Source organism: Hirundo rustica, chromosome 1 (assembly GCF_015227805.2).
Source record: "Hirundo rustica isolate bHirRus1 chromosome 1, bHirRus1.pri.v3, whole genome shotgun sequence".
Classification (NCBI taxonomy): Eukaryota; Metazoa; Chordata; class Aves; order Passeriformes; family Hirundinidae; genus Hirundo; species Hirundo rustica.
In genome coordinates this window covers 27,627,359-27,645,911 of record NC_053450.1, presented here as the reverse complement: position 1 = coordinate 27,645,911, position 18,553 = coordinate 27,627,359, and the positions used below count along the sequence as shown (strand labels likewise).

The window sequence follows — 18,553 nt, the reverse complement described above, 5'->3', positions numbered from 1 at the left end:
ACTAAGAAATACTGAAATACTTCTAGGGAATGAACACTCTTTAGGTATCGTTGCTTGCACTTACAAAGCCTGTTTAAAGTCTGTTGTTCTGTCCTGTCTTCAGGACCAGATTCTCAGATTACCAGGGAAATTTGTGAGCAAAGCACAAGGACTAGCAGGTACTGCCTCTCCAAAAATGAGGTGTTCACGTCTGGAGGTAGGCAGTCAATGGTAGGAAATGGTGATAGGAGAACTGTGGATCATGCTGTGTTGAGTTGCCTTTTCAGCCAATTTTATGTAGTCACTAAATACAATGAGTGCCCTTCTAAAATGGTAATAACTCTCTTTCTTTAATTATTTTCATGTTTTGTCATTAATCACTAAGCGTTTTCAGTATAATTACAAATAAAAATACCGTGCTCAAAATCAAATCTATTCTGCTGATGACACAAACCTTGAATGAAATCTAAATCTCATTCTTTGACTAAGCTTTGCCATGATAACAGGAAAGTATAGAATTAAAAATGGATTTCTTTTAATAAAGAAAGTAATTCATTTGATTCTTAAAGCACATAAGACCAGGATGCTGCATTACAATGTGTTGCTTACTGCATATTCACTTTTATCACAGAATCACAAAATGTGTAGGTTGGAAGAGACCTTCAAGATCATCGAGTCCAACCCATGCCCTGACATCTCAACTAGATCATGGCATCGAATGCCGCATCCAGTCTTCTTTTAAACATGTCCAGGGATGGTGACTCCATCACTTCCCCAGGCAGATTATGCCAGTACCTTATCACTCTTTCCGTGAAAAACTTTTTCCTAATGTCCAACCTATATTTCCCTTGTCGCAGCCTGAGACTGTGTCCTCTCGTTCTGTCAGTTGCTGCCTGGAGAAAGAGACCAACCCCCAGCTGTCCCCAGCCACCCTTCAGGAAGTTGTAGAGAGTGATAAGGTCACCTCTGAGTCTCCTTTTCTCCAGGCTAAACACCCCCAGTTCCCTCATTCATTCCTCGCAGGGTTTGTGTTCCAAGCTCCTCACCAGCCTCGTTGCCTCCTCTGGATGCACTCAAGCATCTCAACGTCCTTCCTAAACTGAGGGGCCCAGAACTGGACACAGCACTCGAGGTGTGGCCTCACCAGTGCCGAGTACAGGGGAAGATTGACCTCCCTGCTCCTGCTGGCCACACCATTCCTGATACAGGCCAGGATGCCATTGGCCCTCTTGGCCACCTGGGCACACTGCTGGCTCATGTTCAGCTGCTGTCACCAGTACCCCAAAGTCCCTTTCCTCCTGGGCACTGTCCAGCCACACCTTCCCCAGCCTATAACGCTGCAGGGGATTATTGTGGCCAAAGTGCAGGACTCAGCACTTGGACTTATTAAACTTCATCCTATTGGACTCTGTCCATCCATCCAACTGTTCCAGATCTCTCTGCAGAGCCCTCTTACCTTCCAACACATCAACACACACTCCCAGCTTAGTGTCATCCGCATATATAATCAAAGATTCAATACCCTAATCCATGTAATCAATAAAAACATTGAACAGAACTGGCCCCAGCACAGACCCCTGAGGGACACCACTGGTGCCTGGCTATCAGCTGGGTGCAGCACCAATCACCACCACTCTCTGGGCCTGGCCATCCAGCCAGTTCCTAGCCCAGCACAGAGTGCTCCTGTCCAAGCCACGGGCTGCCAGCTTATATTCATAATCTCCCCATATTATTTTGAATTTCAGTGATGAATTGATCTTGGTATTGATATCTAAGTGAACATTTCTAGTATACGAACAGAGAAAATAATGTGAGTCCCTGGGCTGCTCCATTCCCACATAGGATCATAGAATCATAGGATCATAGAATGGTTTGGGTTGGAATGGACCTTAAAAACCATCTAGTTCAAACCTCCCTGTCATGGTCAGGGACACCTTGCACCAGACCAGGTTCCTCAGAGCCCCTTCCTACCTGACCTTGAACACTTGAAGAGATGAGTCATCCATATATTCCCTGGGCTACCTGTTGCAGTGTTTCACCATCCTCACAGCAAAGAATTTTCTAATGACTAATCTAAACTTTCTCTCAGTTTTAAGCCACTATAGCTTGTCCCATCATTCAGGCCCTTGTAAAAAGTCTCTCTTCAGTTCTCCTGTAGGCTCCCTGCAGGCTTCTGAAAGGTCTCTCCTGAAGACTTCTCCAGGCTGAACAACCCCAACTCTCCCCTGTCCTCATAGGGGACGTGCTCCATCCCTCTGATTATTTTGGTAGCCCTCCCCAAAAGACTTGCTTTAAAAGGCCCACATCCTTATGCTGGGAACCCCAGAGCTGGACACAGTACTCTGAGAGCAGAGCGCAGAGGCAAAATCCCCTCCCTTGCCCTGGTGGACACACTGCTTTTGATGCAGCCCAGGTTACAGTCAGCTTTCTGGGCTGCAAACACATATTACCAGGTCACATCAAGCTTCTCATCTTCACCCTCAAATCCTGTTCTCAATCTATTTTCTGCTCAGCCTGTGTTAGTGCTTGGGATTGCCCAGACCCAGGTCCAGGACCTTGAACTTGATCTTGCTGAACTCCATAATATTTCCATGGGTCCACTTCTCATGTCTATTAAGGGCTCTTTAGATGGCATCCCTTGCCTACAGTGTCCACACAGCTTGGTCTCATTGGCAAACCTGCTGAAGGTGCACTCAATGCCACTGTGTTGCCGAGAAAGATGTTAAACTGCACCAGTCCCAGTACTGATCCCCAAGGAATACCACTCCTCACTAGTCTTCACTAGAAAATCTACCCATTTAACACATTTCTGAGTGTGACCATGAGCCATTTCTTTATCCATCATGTGCCAATTCATCAAATCCTTGCCTTCCCAGAAGCAACGTGAATGTCTGTGTCCCTTGTGAAGTTGTCTGGTACATATTCATGTACAAGTGCAGTAGCTAATTTGACAGCATAAGGAGTGATATGTTTCTGCATTCCTTGGGGTGGAATCATTAGCACAGGTAAATTTCTGTGCTGCTGACAGGAAATTTATTTGACACAGACTTTATGATCTAGTAGACGTAAATGTCTGCTGTGAAACCAATGATGGATGAAGGAAGAGAACAGCTTATCTCACAAGATTTCCAGTTGGGATAGAAATAATCTATCTTGCAAAATGTTGACAAGTTCTCTTCTAATCTTAGTTAGAAAATTGAGGCTGGAAGAGATAGTGCTGAAAAAATAATGGGGTGAAAATCTGTTCTAACTTTTCAAAGCATTTCTTACATCCATTCTTAACTTCCTACAAAGTGCTTAGGGAGTTGCAGAGCTATTCAATCACTTTCATATTAACAGAAAATCCCCATGTGCACTGGTTTTCTATGAACTATTTCCTGTGCTAAAGAGAATTTGGGGCTATTACTATTCATATAAAATAGTTCACTGTTTAGAGATTTATTTAAATGGGAGAGAATCTTAACTGAATCTGAACAGCTTTGCCACTGTGCCTCTTACAGTGCCACTTTTCTGACATTTTTTATTGAAATAAAAAGAACACATAGCTAACAGCCCTTAGCTTTCTACATTATTCACCTTTTTTAGAAGTGAGTCTTGTAGAGCTGCAAATGTATGTCTATAAGAACAATCATCAAGATAGTATTGATCTGTCCCAGGAGGATATGAAAAAGTTTTGAAGCCTGTAACTAAGGGTTTAAGGAGAAGAACGTTTAAGATGCAACTCTGAAATAGTAGCAGGTGAGAGACAAAATATATGTGAAGATTATGGTATTGTGAGGAGGATACCAAAGCCTCAGGTGTTTCCCAAGAGCAGATTATAATTCTATTTTTTTTCTTCCTTTAAATCTGTCCAACTTTGGTAGGAGATGGTGAAAGCCAACACAGTCAAAAACCTTAAATTGACATATAAAAATAGTATGAAAAAGTCTAATTATCACAAAGGTCACAGGACTAAAATTTTGTTCCAATTCTATTGTTTCCAGGAGCCAATGGAAATGCAACAGAGCTATCAAGATTCTTCAGTGGCTTTCAGAAATATTTGGTGTTTACTTTGTTGATTCAACATTGTAGAATTTATATATCTTTAAATAAGGGCATCATAGCTGAACTTACAACAAAAATGGAAGGCAAAAATAATATATATATTTAATAAATCACTTGCTAAAATAAAGGGAAGGAAAGCATTTCAGTGACAAACTCTACAAACGTTCCTCCAATTTCAGGTGTTAGATGAAACAAGAAAATTATTATTTTATGAAAAATTATGATTTGATAAATAAATAAATAAATAAATAAATAAATAAATAAATAAATAAATAAAAATCCTACAGAAGAAACTGCAGTCAGATTTAATACCAAAATACTTTATATAAGGAAAATGTTACTTAGGTATTTTATGTTATACAGTTCTGCATAAAAGTTTTTTATATCAGGTTCTTGTATAATTTTAAATAAACATTGACTGAGCTCAAAATATCAAAAATAAGAGTAACATTCTTTTAAATTCTTTAAATAGTTGAAGTATGAAATTTCAATTGCCAAAATATTTTCTGTCAAAAATAAGTCTAAGGGACAAACATTTTCAATAATTCTGATTGTTAAAAAAGGTCAGATTTGGAGTTTTTTATTAATTTTTTGTGAAATGAAAGTAACTAGTCAATAAGTCTCGGGCTTTTACTGCATATTTTGAGGTCAAGAATAACCAATAAAAATGTTTGACCTTTTAGCATCACTGCACTGGGCAGTGTTTATTCCTACTCCTACACCTTATCTTTCTGCTTCTCCCTCCACTACACTCAATTTCAGGTTAAATTAGACTTTACTGAGAACATGTGTTTCCTTGAAAATCTCAGCCACCACGTGATTCTACTTTAATGGCATATGATATTCTGTCACAGCAGAATTACACTGAAATAATTCTGACTATTTTGCTGACTGTAACTCTTTTTTTTTTTTCTTTTTAATATAGTATTGAAGTGGAGAAGAGAATTAGCTGCAGCATCTCTCAAATTGCATGAAATTTGTTTCTTAAACACACTTTATCCATGTGGTTCATTGTAATGTTGACTTTGCAACATTGAATCAGAATGGAGGAGCTTTTTAATATAGATTTTTTTGTATACAGACAGCTTCCTAAGATCTAGACAGTATTCTTCGCAGAAAGGTCTGTGCCTCTTTGTCCATGTATAACTGTTCTAGTAATCATAATGAGAGTTATCTATCTCCTGGTATGTCTTTGAGTATGATTCAAATGAAGAGACAAATTTGAGAAAAAGAATAATGTCTATAGAAGCTATATAGCTATATATCTATATTGATAAATCTATATCAAGCTTATACCTATATAAGCTTGACCTTTTATATTTCAAGCATAAATTTACAGGTAGAATATAAGTGAAGCTTCAAAGTGTTCCAAAGATTTCTGATCTTGTTGAGAAGCATAAGTATCTATTTGAAAGAAAATATTTACAAACCCAGATTTTCTCATTCTCCAAGAAGTGATGCATTTGGGATGGGAAATAGATTCTTGTTTGATTTTAAGAGCTACTTTCTGAGTGGGTGATGAAGTCGCAGTTAAAGATCGGTGTGCATTTCTTTAGATCCTAAAGGGGAACTCTTCAGAACAATTTCAGTCTTCCTGAACAGAATTTGACTTGAGATCACAGTTTATTTCACTATATAAGTTACCATCCAAATCTTCTGTATCAGAAATACATTATTGGCTTCACCAAGTAGGAACTTGTGTGTTTAAAAAATATCATTTCTCTCTGTTAACAGTAACTGATATTTTGCCTAAAATCCTCATGCATTACAGTACAAAATTTCTGGAAAATTTTGCCTCATCAATTCAGAAGAAGTAAAAACTAAACAGGTGGTTTAGGTATGCTGTCCATTTTCACTGTCTGTTACTCATTTTCAGTTACTTGAAGGTGCCTTTGCAAATTTCCAGATGTTTGACATACTGTAATCAAATATTTGCTTTCAGATATCAACATGGCAGGAGAACCAAAACCATACAGACCAAAACCTGGGAACAAGCGGCCACTTTCAGCACTTTACAGGTAAGTGAGTTTTCACTTTAACTTACCCCAATACAATTTTTATCTGAAAAAATTATGAGAACCTAAAATGTATCTACCAATGGCACTGCGTAATGTTTACCAAAATTATAATGAAATCTAAGTACTTATTAATGCTCCCACTCCTTGTAATACTATCAATATTTTTTTTTTCTTAATTGAGCGCTATTTCAACATTTAATCCTTATGATTCAGTGCTTGGCTATGGCCTCATTTTTTTGTGACTTTTTAATTTGCAGTGATAATTGAAATAACTAACAATTTCAGAGCAACAAAATTAGTTTCTCATGAATTTTTCTGTCAGGGGTGAGAACCAAGTTCTGAGGAAACTGGATTTCCTCAGCTGTTCAGGAGGGCATTGATAGTGTCTTTCTCCTATTCCCAGGTGCCTTTTGTCACAGAGCTTTTACAAACTTGAGAAAACATCCAGATTTTTTTCAAAATCAATTATGTTTAGTGAAACATTACAGATTGTTAAGGCTACCCACATGTATTTCTGCTCAATAAACCTCACTTCTCATAAAAGTACTACAGAATTTATGCTCCAGAACTATGGAAGGGATTAGGACTGATTTCTACCGTAGCTTAAATGCAGGTAGACTGGCTCTGAAAGCAACACCTCAGGAGGGAAATCAGACACACTTGAGCAGTACTTTTTCATGCCTTGTCTGGTCTGAAAGCTTCAGATGGAAATTCGAGGGTGGGATCTCAGAATAAGACAACCAGAAGCATTTCAGGTCTGAGCCTCCATGCTACAAAGAAGACATTCAAAGTTTAATCATGTAGCTGTCCTTAGCTGAAGTGTTAGAAAAGTTATTTTTGGAGAAGAGAATCCCTGTTTCATTATTACTCTCAACTGCAAGCAAGTAAGCTCTGTAGGTGTTCGTGGTAACCTTGGTCTACTCTGTCCCTGTGCCAGGATTTCAAAAGATTTTGAAAGATGTTCTGTGATTTCTAGCATTTATATACATTTCTGCTTCTGAGCTTTTGAAGGCTTTCTCATAAATACTTGTTCTATAGAAAAGATAGGGATAAGAGGGACCTGTAGAAATTTCTAAAGGAATTTTAAAGAGGAAAAATATCTTAGATTGTGTTCTTTCATAGATGTAGTGGAAACTATTTCTCTAGAAGATCATGAGGCTTTTTTGAGCAACTAAGAGAATCCTTCTGTTTCCCCCTTAATTCTCCCTCTCTGCTCTGACCTTGTAAGACCCCACCTGGAGTACTGTGTCCTGCTCTGGAGTGCTAAGCACAAGAAAGGACTTACAGGGGGCTTATAAAATAGAGCACCTTTTTACATGGGCAGATAGTGATAGGATAAAGGGGAACAATTTTCAATGGAAAAAAGAGGGATTTAGATTAGATCTTAGGAAGAAATCCTATACTCAGAGGATAGTGAGGCACTGGAACAGATTGCCTAGGGTAGTTGTGGGTGTCCCATTGTAAATATTCAGGGCCAGGTTGGGTAGGGTCCTGGACAATCTTATCTGGTGGATGGCATCCCTGCCCATGGTGCAGTGGTTGTAACTAGATGACCTTTAAGGTTCCTTCCAACCCACTCTATCATTCTATGGTATGGTCCCTTCCAACCCAAACCATTCCATGATTGTATGATAAAAAGGAAATTTTATTATCTCAGTATCATTTAACCTAATATGTAAGATCAATGGCTTAAAGTTTTGGCAACACTGAGAACATTTACTTATTTCAGAACACTGTAACTGGATCTGACTGGAATGGAGTTAATTTTCTTCATAGGATCCTGTATGTGTTTTGGATTTATTACTAAAACACACCAATGTTTTGGCTGTTGCTGAACAGTGTTTCCACAGCCTCATGGTTTTTCTAATTTTCCTCTTCTGCCTTTGTAATTAATAGGCTTGGTGTGGGCAAGACATTATGAAGAAATATATCTGAGACAGCTGACCCAACCTGGCCAGAGAAATATTCTCACATATAATCAGAAGTAAAAATTGGGAAGGTTTTTCTTCCAAAGAAGCTGCTGCTTGGATATTTCCAGGGCTGCTTATGGGAGGTTGTCATGGGTTAGCACAGTTTAGATTTTCAGTCATAGAGGAATGTGGAAGGATTTTCTGGGTCAGGACCTGGGAATTGCTTTAGAAAAGACAGGGACCTATCAGAGGGTTAGTTAGAATATTGCCGTCTATTTTGACCACTAAAAATGTCAGTTGTGACTTTGGGAAGTATACATATAAACCTTCTTGATTTCCTGCAGGTCACCCTTTCCCCTTTGGCCAGCGAGAGAAAGGTAACACTGTGTGGCAGCCGGGGGCCGGCCGGGCCCCGCTGCCCTGTCCGGGGGCCGGGGCTGGGCTGGGCCGGGCCCAGAGGAGCGGCCCTGGCCGGGCTGTGCCTCCGGGCCCAGCTGCTGCTGGCGAGGGCGGCCCGGCAGGACCCCTGATACCAGCTACGGGCCTGGCTGGGCCGGGGCCTGCCCCGATTTAAACTGACCGGTGGTCAAAAAAGGCATTTATGATCCTGCCTGGGTTTGTTTTCGTTCCAGACTGCCCAGGTCCTCTGACCTCGGATCTTTCTGTGTGAGTTCTTCCCTCCCTCACCAGCACAGCCTTGAACATCTAACACCATGAGCTGCAGCAAGAGAGAAAAAGACTGGGCAGATTTAACCCTTTCCTGGCAACATGAAACTTCCAAGGCCTAACCCTTCCCTGGGAGAGAAAAGAAAAGGGACAGAGTGAACATAGAGAAGAAACATCACAAAGTCAGTGGAGCGAGAGTGAAAAGACTGTTGGAACAGGGTGTCCCATAGTGTAGTTCCACCAGTTACTGGCCCTTTAAGGGTGATCGATCCCTCTTGGGGTTTTCCTAGTGATTGTGAGCTCTTTTTCTCCTGTTTACTCTCTCCCCTGGACCGCTATTGGTCCTAGGCTGAAAGGTTTACCAGTCCCAGAACTCTTTTTAAGGACGTACCCTTCCCTTTCAGCCTTCCTGTGACCGATCCCCCTTCTGAAACTCCCCAAGTTTCTGGGCTTGACGTGTAAGGTGTGTGGTATCCCCGAAACTTTTGCTTCCCCCGCAACCGACCACACCCCTCGCGGGGAAGTGGAACTGCGGTTTTGGGGTCCCCGCTTGCTTTGTGATAAAATCACGTCTCACTCACACGCTCAGTCACTCCTACTCAACCACGCAATACTTACGATCCTTTTCCAGTGTCGATTCTTCATGCACGTAGATTTTTACGAGTTGTCTTCGCCGCGGCTCCAGAGGTCCTGTACCCTAGACCTCCCTGAGTTCCCCAAGAGCTCTGACCTTGCCTAAACCCCTTTTAAGTGTGGGTTTTTGCTTCAGTTCGTCGTGTGGCTGATCGGTTCCACATGGTCTCCCAGCTCTGCCAGGCCGCTGAAACCAGCAGGGTGCCTCCTGGTCAGAGACAGGGGGTCCAAAGGTCCCAGTATCACACCATCACATCGGGGTCACCAGAATTGTAATAAATATGATAGACCAAATTCAATAAATCAAATTTTAGAATTTATTTTGAGACAAAATAACAGTCTCCGATAGCCACAATTAAAAGGTCAGCATCGAACCCCGGGGTTTCGGCACTGGGTGAACACGGTAACACACTCTGTCAGTATGTCACCCCCCAAGTTCACATTTCTGGTCTGAAGCTGTCTCTTTTTATACACTGGATCACTGAGAGAAAATCGGGACCCCGAGATTCCCTCTTCCGAGGCAGCCTCATTAGATATTCACGTTCGGGTTCTGGTGTGGTTGAATGGGTTTGCTCTGGAAAACAATGTCCTTGATGGCTGTGTCCAGGTGCTGTGTAGAGATGTTAATGTCAGGAGGGGACGGATGAGATATCGACCTGATGTAATCATTCAGTTCTCCGGGTTCTCCATCTCTCTTTTCCTTCATCTTTGTTCTCTTTTTAACGATTCCCGGCAGAGGTTTTCTCGTGTCCCTTTTCATGTAATTCTTGGCATACTTTTTTCATGTCCCTCCCTTGCAATCTCTAGCAAAGGAATTCCTCGTGTCCCCCTCCGTGCTGTCTCAGTCTCAGTTGGTATACACATGGTATACACGATTAGAAATGAACTTACATCTTACAGAGAATGAATTACATATTATAACATTTAACACGAATTAACTTTAGGACATATATCACAAGGGGGTTAGGGAGTTTGCCATTCCATCCTTATTGAGCCATGGAAATGAACTTTATATGGAGATTATCCCTTTAAATCATGGGAAAGATATGCATTTGGGGAGATGATTGTTAAGATTTGTGTGTGGATTTGAGTAAAGGTGTTTGTGATGGACTAAGTGATATTAATCCCATAAGATGCTTGAACAGAGATAGACATGAGAAGTCCTCTGCACCAATGAAGAAGTGAGAAGATATCTCTGTGCCTTGAGATGAAGAATCCTTTGCCTTTGGAATTACTAATCTTTAAAAGCTGACATCCCAATATGCAAAGGTCTGGGACCCATGACTCATAAGCAGCTTGGGAATCTGCTAATGGGAGGGGTCACAAAAGCAGGTTTCCCTGGGCAGCTGGTTTTGTGACAGGTAAAAAACCCACAAGAGAACTGTTCTCAGTTGTCAGTGGGATCCATGACTCTAAGACAGACTCCTCTCCTAAAGACTAGTGAAAGGCTTTTTTCAAGTGGTAAAACTGACTGAAAATAACATTTTTTGTCTCTTTATGTTGTTTTGTAGGAAATTAACAGTTTGTAGGAGGAGGGAGGAGCATTTTTAGAGTTTCATTCTGTTTTGGTTCAGTTTTTCCCCAACTTTCTTTTTCCATTCTTTTAGTGTGTGTTAGTAAAACTATTTGTTTATTTTTAAGCTTGAGCCTGCTTTGCTCTTCTCCTATCTCTCTTCCACAGAAAAAGAATAAACTCTAAGAGCACTACACTAAACTTGGCAACCAGAATTTGGTGAATGTGAAATCACTACAGAGGTGGAAAGTAATTGCCTTTGCATCACCTGGAATCTTTGCCCTTCTCCCTCCCCCTATTACATTGTAAATATCTCAATCCACGAGGCTTTTTAGCTTTTGATCTCTCCTTCATTCTGCTAGGGGACAATGGTAGGGGAGTGAGACAGTGACTGTGTGGGTGCTTAGCTGCTGGACAGGATCCAACCACAAGACTGAGACACTTAAGAGGGAAGTGATTGCATTAGATTTGATTTGCACTAAGAGTCATTGGCTAAAATTTTAGTTGTCACAAAATACTCACTGTTAAAAAGAAGGACTGTAAGTAGAAAGGGGATAATAGATTTCAGAAAGGACAGAATTAAATGAGCTCAGAGATCTGGCAAGTAGAAAGATTCTTGGAAAGAAATTTGAGGGACAAAAGAAGTGCAGAAAATCTTGCACTGACTGTGCTTAAGGTGGAACATAAAATTCTCCTGAAGCAGAAAAATCAAACAAAGGAATAATATGACAGAATCAACTTTCTCTAACATTCTAAAAATTGAAAAGGAATTGTACGAAATGTGGAATCAAAACCCCATGACTGGAAGTAGAATAGAAGAGCAGAGTCATCCTACAGGATGTCAGAAAGGCTAAAAGCACATAACAGTATAAAAGGTAACAAAAAAGATTGCCATTAGAGTAACATCCTCTGATTTTTAGTTAGGAGGGAAAAAGAGCAGATAGATCATACAGAAAAGGCTTCTTTTATTTTATCAAAAGTGGTTAGCTGACCTGCTATTAAAGAAAATCAATTTTTTGCTAGAGGGTTTGCAATTAAAAATTGGCTAAGCTGAGTTTGACTAAGTGAATTTGATGGAAATTATCTAATAACATTCACTATAGTGTGTTCAAAGGACTAGGTGAATCTGTGTGTGGACTATTAGTGTTTCTTTCCAAAAACTTACGGAGGTCTTTTAAGGTAAAGAAACAGTGGGTATGGGAAGGTGTTATACCTATTTTTAAGAAGAAGAAATCAAAAAAATTATTGGGTCAGACTAGCTTTGATTCTAAGAAATGTACTAGAACACATTATTAGACATCAATTTATCAAGACCAAGAAGTTATTAAATTGGTTAAAAAATCAGGAGTATATTATGCTGAAACAATATAATTTCCTTCTTTGACAAGACAGCAAATTTAGCATAGAAAGAAATATTGTATATGGTCATTGCCATGGTTTAGCAATGACACCCTTAATTTAGTGCCCTCTGAGACTCTCCCAAAGGAGATTTCGCTTGCTCACTCCCATCCCTTTCCTACCCCTTCCAGGAATAGAGTTGAGAATTGGAGACACAAACGGATGAAAATTGCAATTTAAGACAAGAACAATTTGCTGGAAACAGCAATGAGATTTAAAAAAGGGGGAAACAGTAACAACGAAAATATTAATAACAAAAGGTATAAGACAAAAAGACTATTTACATGGAAAGCCCATGACCAATACCAACCAGCGTTTCCACACCACACCACACTTTCCAAATGGAAAAGGAATGCCTTTCCTTCCAGAAACCAGAGAAAAAGTCCTTTCCCCTGCCCCTGGCAATGATGTAAAATGATATTCAACAATACCAGGGTCATGGCCAGGCCTGTTCAGCAAAGTACACAGCAGCCCACAACTCCTGGGCTCAAGCAATCCAATCCAGTGGGCTCAGTGTCTTGGTAGCTGGGACCACAGGCACAGACCATCACACCTGGCTGCTGTAAAAAAATAACTCTGTTCTGCACAAAACTAGGACAGTCATTTATAAAATCTTTGACACTTATTTTCAGTTTTCATAAGCATGATCCGGAAAGTTGTCTAGAAGAAACTGTCTTAAGGTAGACATCCAATGGAAAAACAGTGACTGTGTACAGCAAAGGAGTAAGGATAACAACTGTTAATTGTTCAGTTTCCTTTGTTACAGATTTTTAAATGGTATTTTTCATATATGAGACAACATAAAGAACAATTTTAAGGTAAGCAAGCAGGACTGTTGCACAGGCTTGCAGGATTTTATTTACTGTGAAATACTTGAGGCTTCAAAAGTGTTCAAAGAACTTTGTATCTCTGGAAATAAGTTTGTATCACATTTATAGGTGGATATACACATAAGTCGTTAATACAGAGCAACTGATGTTTATGATGTGTTATATCCTCATAATTTGCTTGTGTGTCCAAGTAATTCGATTCATTTTTTCCTAATTGTATAATGGTAATAGTATAATACTCTTTAATATCTCAGTTCAGGATCTACATTTCTTTATTTCAGCTTTTCTAGTTTTATTATCTGTGTGAAAATAAGATTTTAATTTAATCTAACTTAGGTGAAATTTAGCATGAGCCAAAATGTGAGACACATAACTTCTTTTAGGTGCAAGACAGAGAAGTAAATAATAAAAGGACTTCCATTTTTTCTTTAGGCCTTAAAAACATTTTGAGAACATTTAGTCTTTGTTTCAGAAAGCTGTTGAACACATTAATTTTAAGCATGTTCATTGAATATATTAAATTGTAGAGCAGTGCTCAGGAATCAGTTAAATTCTAATATAGCTATAAACTCCATCAGGATCATCCTAATTTATAATGCTGTTCAGTATGTGAGTGGGGGACCTAAATCCCAGAAGATTCAAAATTGTTCTGAATTTTCTTTTTAGTACACCATTTCTGCAGAAAATTACATTTAAAAAACCTACATCTTAAAATTGTTTTGCATCTTGTATTGGTCTAGCCTCCTGCAGATATTAGTTGTACTGGCACATCTTAGTATCCTTGAAACACAAGTTGAAGAATAAATGTGCTAACACAAATCTGTTAAAGCACTCTTTGGAAGCAATGTTTTGGTAAAATAAAGCATCACACTTTGCCTTTTTAATTTAGTGGTGTTTTGATCAGTATTTTACTGAAGCAGCTCTGTGTCACCATATGAAAGCCCATTTACTGGTTTTTTTTCCCGTGTTTATTCTCCAACATACCAAAGAAAAATCAACCATAAGTACTCTGATGGACTGTTATTCTGCTTTTCTACATCATAAAATGTTTTAATTATTTGTTGTTCATTTCACCCCACTACCATGTTATATGGTATATTAAATGCATGCCTGAAAGCTTTTACTCCGTTTCAGACGACTTTGTTTCAGTTATTAAAATGATGAGGCTCTAGGAATTGCTGACTCTGGAGGCTGTTGATGGTTTGCAGCCATTCCCTGTTGCTCAAGGAGGGAACCCAAGCCCCTGGACAGCTGGAGCAGAGCCACCATGCACAGGCTGCCTGTGGCTGGTCTTCCCCCAGGACGTGAAGCATGTCCTTTCTCTATGGCTGTCAGCTTGGGAGCTGGCTAAAAGTATTCTCTGGCAACCCCCTGGTAGCAACAAGGCTGAGATGGTTTGGGAGGGGTGACAAGGCTACCTTCTTTGAGTCTTTTGAAAAAACAAGATCAGTGTGCTACAGACTGGCATAGTGATGCCATTTGTATTGCCATGAAAATGAGCACAATTACTGCAGGCTCTACTGCATGAGGTGGTGGTGGGGAGCTGGCTGCTGGAGACCACATGGGGCACGGGGCATCAAAAGCAGTGTACAGGTACTGGTATAACTGAGAGAACAGCCTCCCAGATCACAACTAAGTCTGCTTTCTGAGAATACTAGCTACCTGACCAAAGAAAATACCCCAGGGTCAAAGTTATATTCGTAGAATGTGGGAAAGCAGGAAACTAGGACTTGGAAGAAAGATGGGAAGGCAACTTACTGCATACTGCCAGGGTATCTACGCAATCTCTTTGCCCCATACAGTTTCATGTTGTAGTTGACCCATAAACCTTTTCAAGACTGTTTTATCTAAGAAAAATAATACCCAGGTGGATTATTTTCACCCTTGCCAAACTCCAAGCTTCTTTGGAGGGCCACAAGTAAAACTGGCTGACCTCAGTGTCACATCTTGAAGACTCAGTGAGGAGTTATTAAATCCCCAGTTCTCCAGTATTCCTGTTGCTGCCTGGGCATGAAGCTTCCTGGCCATCTTATTGAGGTACCTTCTGGAGTGAGACAATTAACAGGATGGATTTAATTAATAGATTAAGAAAGCCAGGAAAAACTGTGAAATAGCCTCTCACTGTGTTGGCTTGGCTGGAACCAGAACCACCCACAGGTGTTGAGTTCCCACAGCAGTGGCCAGATGTAGTGTAGGGTGACCCTGCAAAGGCTTCCCTCCAGGACAAGTTTTTTCCCAGCTGTTCTCTGAACTTTCAGGTGTACAGTTGAGCACTCTCTTAGTGATAGTAGATAGCACAGTGATCTCCCATTACCAATCACTTCTCCACATAATGCAATTAAAATGCGTATTCAACATGCTTGATTTAACATGCTACTAATTATCTACATTAAACAACCTTTACTTTACGATTTCATAACTCTCATGGCCTCTGGAACAAATTATTTTATTTAAATGTCTAATATTAGTATACTGGAAAGGGATATTTCTTTATTTACATGGTATGACTATTTTTTATGTCAATGTTTTGGGGTTTTTTACACAAGTATTTTATCAATTTCTTCAGTACATTTTATTTTTATAATCTCTGTCACAAAACTGATCGAATTATATTGCACATCTTGCATTTCCTTTGGTTTTTCAGTCTTATAGCAGAGGCTGAAAGAATTGCTTGCAGTCGTTCTCTATTTGTTGTCTGTTTCTTACATTTATTGTAAATATCATTTATAGAGCTTGGTGTGGTTTGGTTTGCCTCAGAGCTGGCCATTATTTGAGTTGCTTTTCTGAGCACTCCTGAGCACCCTTCATTTCAGGAGAAAGTATGAAAAGGACACTGATGGGAAACTTGATTTTGTCTTCTAGTATAGGAATATTCTTGAGATTGTTTTCACTTGAAAGAGTTAACATAAACTCAGCAAGTTCTGTGCCAAACAAGCATTACTATTCTATTAGAATACTGCATTTTTTTGCATAATTACTGTAATAGTGTGTCACTGTTATTGTATTAACAATCTTTTTAAACCTGGCATATAATAAAAATAACTGCAGTTATAAGTATCATTCTTAATTGAATACCATCCCAGATTTCCAAAAACTTTTTTCTTTATACTTTCTTTTTCTTAATGAACTTGTGTGTCCATCATTACTACTGACCTACAAGGCAATCAAGACACAGTCCAGAAAACAGAAAACAAACCTTATCAAGTATTTTCTGAAATTTACTTTTGCACCAAATTGTGGTTACAACTCCTACTTTATTCAATACACTGAATGAAAAAAAAAAAAAAGGCAAAAAAAAAAAGCTTATGAAACATAATTTCTTATGACTTTATCATATTAAAATTATATAGTGTGATATTTCTTTTGAATCAAAGTGATTTTTTTTCTACAGTAATATATCCCCCTGATGGTTTTGATCACCTTTCTTCATGAAAAAAAGCTATTGTATTTTGGTGCATTGGAATGGATCTAAGATAAATGTTGCTCTGCAGCTCTTCTCCTGAAAAACATTTAGCTTCCATTAAAAAATCCTCACATTTCTAGGTATGCGTAAATAGAGATAAGTTTAAGTCCAGTAGGATACTATTTCCATTCATTTCATCAAAGAATGTTGCCAGTGGTCACATTTGAAACAGTCGTTACTGTGCAGAAAAATAGAATTAATTTCAAATTCTTATTTCAACAGTATAAATTTTGCTTTTGTTGAGAATTTAAACAGTATTCTCAATTACATTACCAATCTTTAAAACTACAAATAAAAAGCTACAGCAGATCCAGTGGTTCAATTCGATTTGAATCACCTTTTGTTTGTTTGTTTGTTTGTTTACTTATTTTCCTTTAAGAAAAACCCCCATGTCAAATAACCAATGTCATAGGAATAATAATAAAAAAATCTGCTGAGGCAAGGCACCACATCCAGGTCTTAATTTCTGAATTATGGTGGTGTAATTGCAATCAATTTAGTCCCATAGATTTTTAAAACAATACTTGTGCTCAGAGGGGCTGGGACAGGCAGACAAAAATTCAAGTTTGTTCTTTCACATGATCCAGGGTATGAATGTGCAACACTTGATAGCTTTAGAGAGGGGCAAAACAGGGAAGAGAAAGATATCTCAGGTCCTTCGCAACCAATCCGGGAAAATATTTTCTCTTTATTTTGAAATAAATCACAGATAAAGAAATATATCAAAAGACAAAATGGAACTGGCATCTTGATTTCTTCATTCAGTCATGCTATTCCTGATCCATGTGTCAACTAGGACAACAAAACTCTTTTTTTTTTTTTTTTTAATCTTCCTATTCATTATTTTAAAAATACTGCTAACTCCCCTTAAAAAAAGGGAACAAGGGCAGGCTTTGCCTCTCAGATCATCACTATATGGTAAATCTTACATTTTTCTTGAGTTTGTTTGCTTTTAGTCACCATCGGTTTTTAAACTATGGCTTTGACACAGATCTATTCAGAAGTAGGTCCTATGTGAAGACTAACACTTTTTATTCCTTAGACATATACAGAATTTCCTCAGGGTTTTTTTTTTTCCCCTTTGTTAAGAGGAGTGACTCCAACTTATATGCATCTGCACAGGAACTGCATCCCTCTTCCTATCTCAGTACTCTTCCTCTTGAATAAGGTGATATATGGTATCACACAAATTATGTTTTCTTGTTCCACAGCAGCCCAGACATCATAACCACATTCATGCTCAGAGAGTAGCGAAATTGGAGAATAGTCTGTTCAGTTATTATTGTTGGGTTTTTTTCCAGTGTTTAATTTTCTTTCTTACTTTTTCCTTCTGCTATGAAACCTGAAGCAATATACTACAGATAAAGTATCTAACTATAAACATTTTTTATGGTTTTTAATTACTATATATACCACAGTAGAACAGAAAGTATATCCACAATTTCTGATCACAATGAAAGTATTATGACTCCTTTCTTATCCAATTGAAATTATTACAACTCCTTTCTTATCTAAAAATTTTGACTGGTAATACACATGAAAAACTTCAGGTTATAAATCAAAGAGTAAATTCCTAAAAGATCCAGCATATTGATGGGTTTGCCTGCAGGCAAACAGGAATAGTAGTTTTAGTCATGCATTTGCTTTAAATCTTACCAGCCTGAGCCCTATTCCTATCCCTTATTACATGTGAGATTTCTACCCTTTGTTGCCTTTATTATTTATTTATGGATTCTTGCATTTAATTTAAGAAACAAAACAGTTTGGACTTGAGATGTTGTCTTCCATATGAAGATTATGTCTTCTGTAGGTATTCTGCTGTGTTTCATTTAGGCTAAAAAGACTAATGCCTCCAACACGTTAAAAAAAATCAGAAACTGACCGCATGGTATTCCTTCTGCATTTGAGTTGTAGTGAAGAAGGCACCATGGAAACAGTATTAAGATTTGCATACACTGCTGTTCAAAAACTGTTTGATTAAGACTTAAAAGTAAGGACATAGGGTTCATGACAAAGAGTAGAGAAGGGCTGCTGCCAGCATTGCAAACGAACAGAGGAATTCTTCATTTTCAGGAATTTAGTAAACCCTTAATTGCTGT

At 38.8% G+C, this 18,553-nt stretch overlaps 1 protein-coding gene across 8 annotated transcripts in view; it reads left to right on the top strand.

Annotated features, from left to right (window-relative positions):
* RALYL (RALY RNA binding protein like) overlaps nucleotides 1-18,553 on the top strand; it is a 391,070-nt gene that overhangs the window by 307,396 nt on the left and 65,121 nt on the right. For all 8 annotated transcript variants that reach the window (XM_040083776.2, XM_040083786.2, XM_058422915.1 and 5 more), the window contains one exon: nucleotides 5,966-6,041. In XM_040083776.2, coding sequence (XP_039939710.1) covers nucleotides 5,966-6,041 — 76 coding nt within the window. The remainder of the gene's footprint in view (nucleotides 1-5,965; nucleotides 6,042-18,553) is intronic.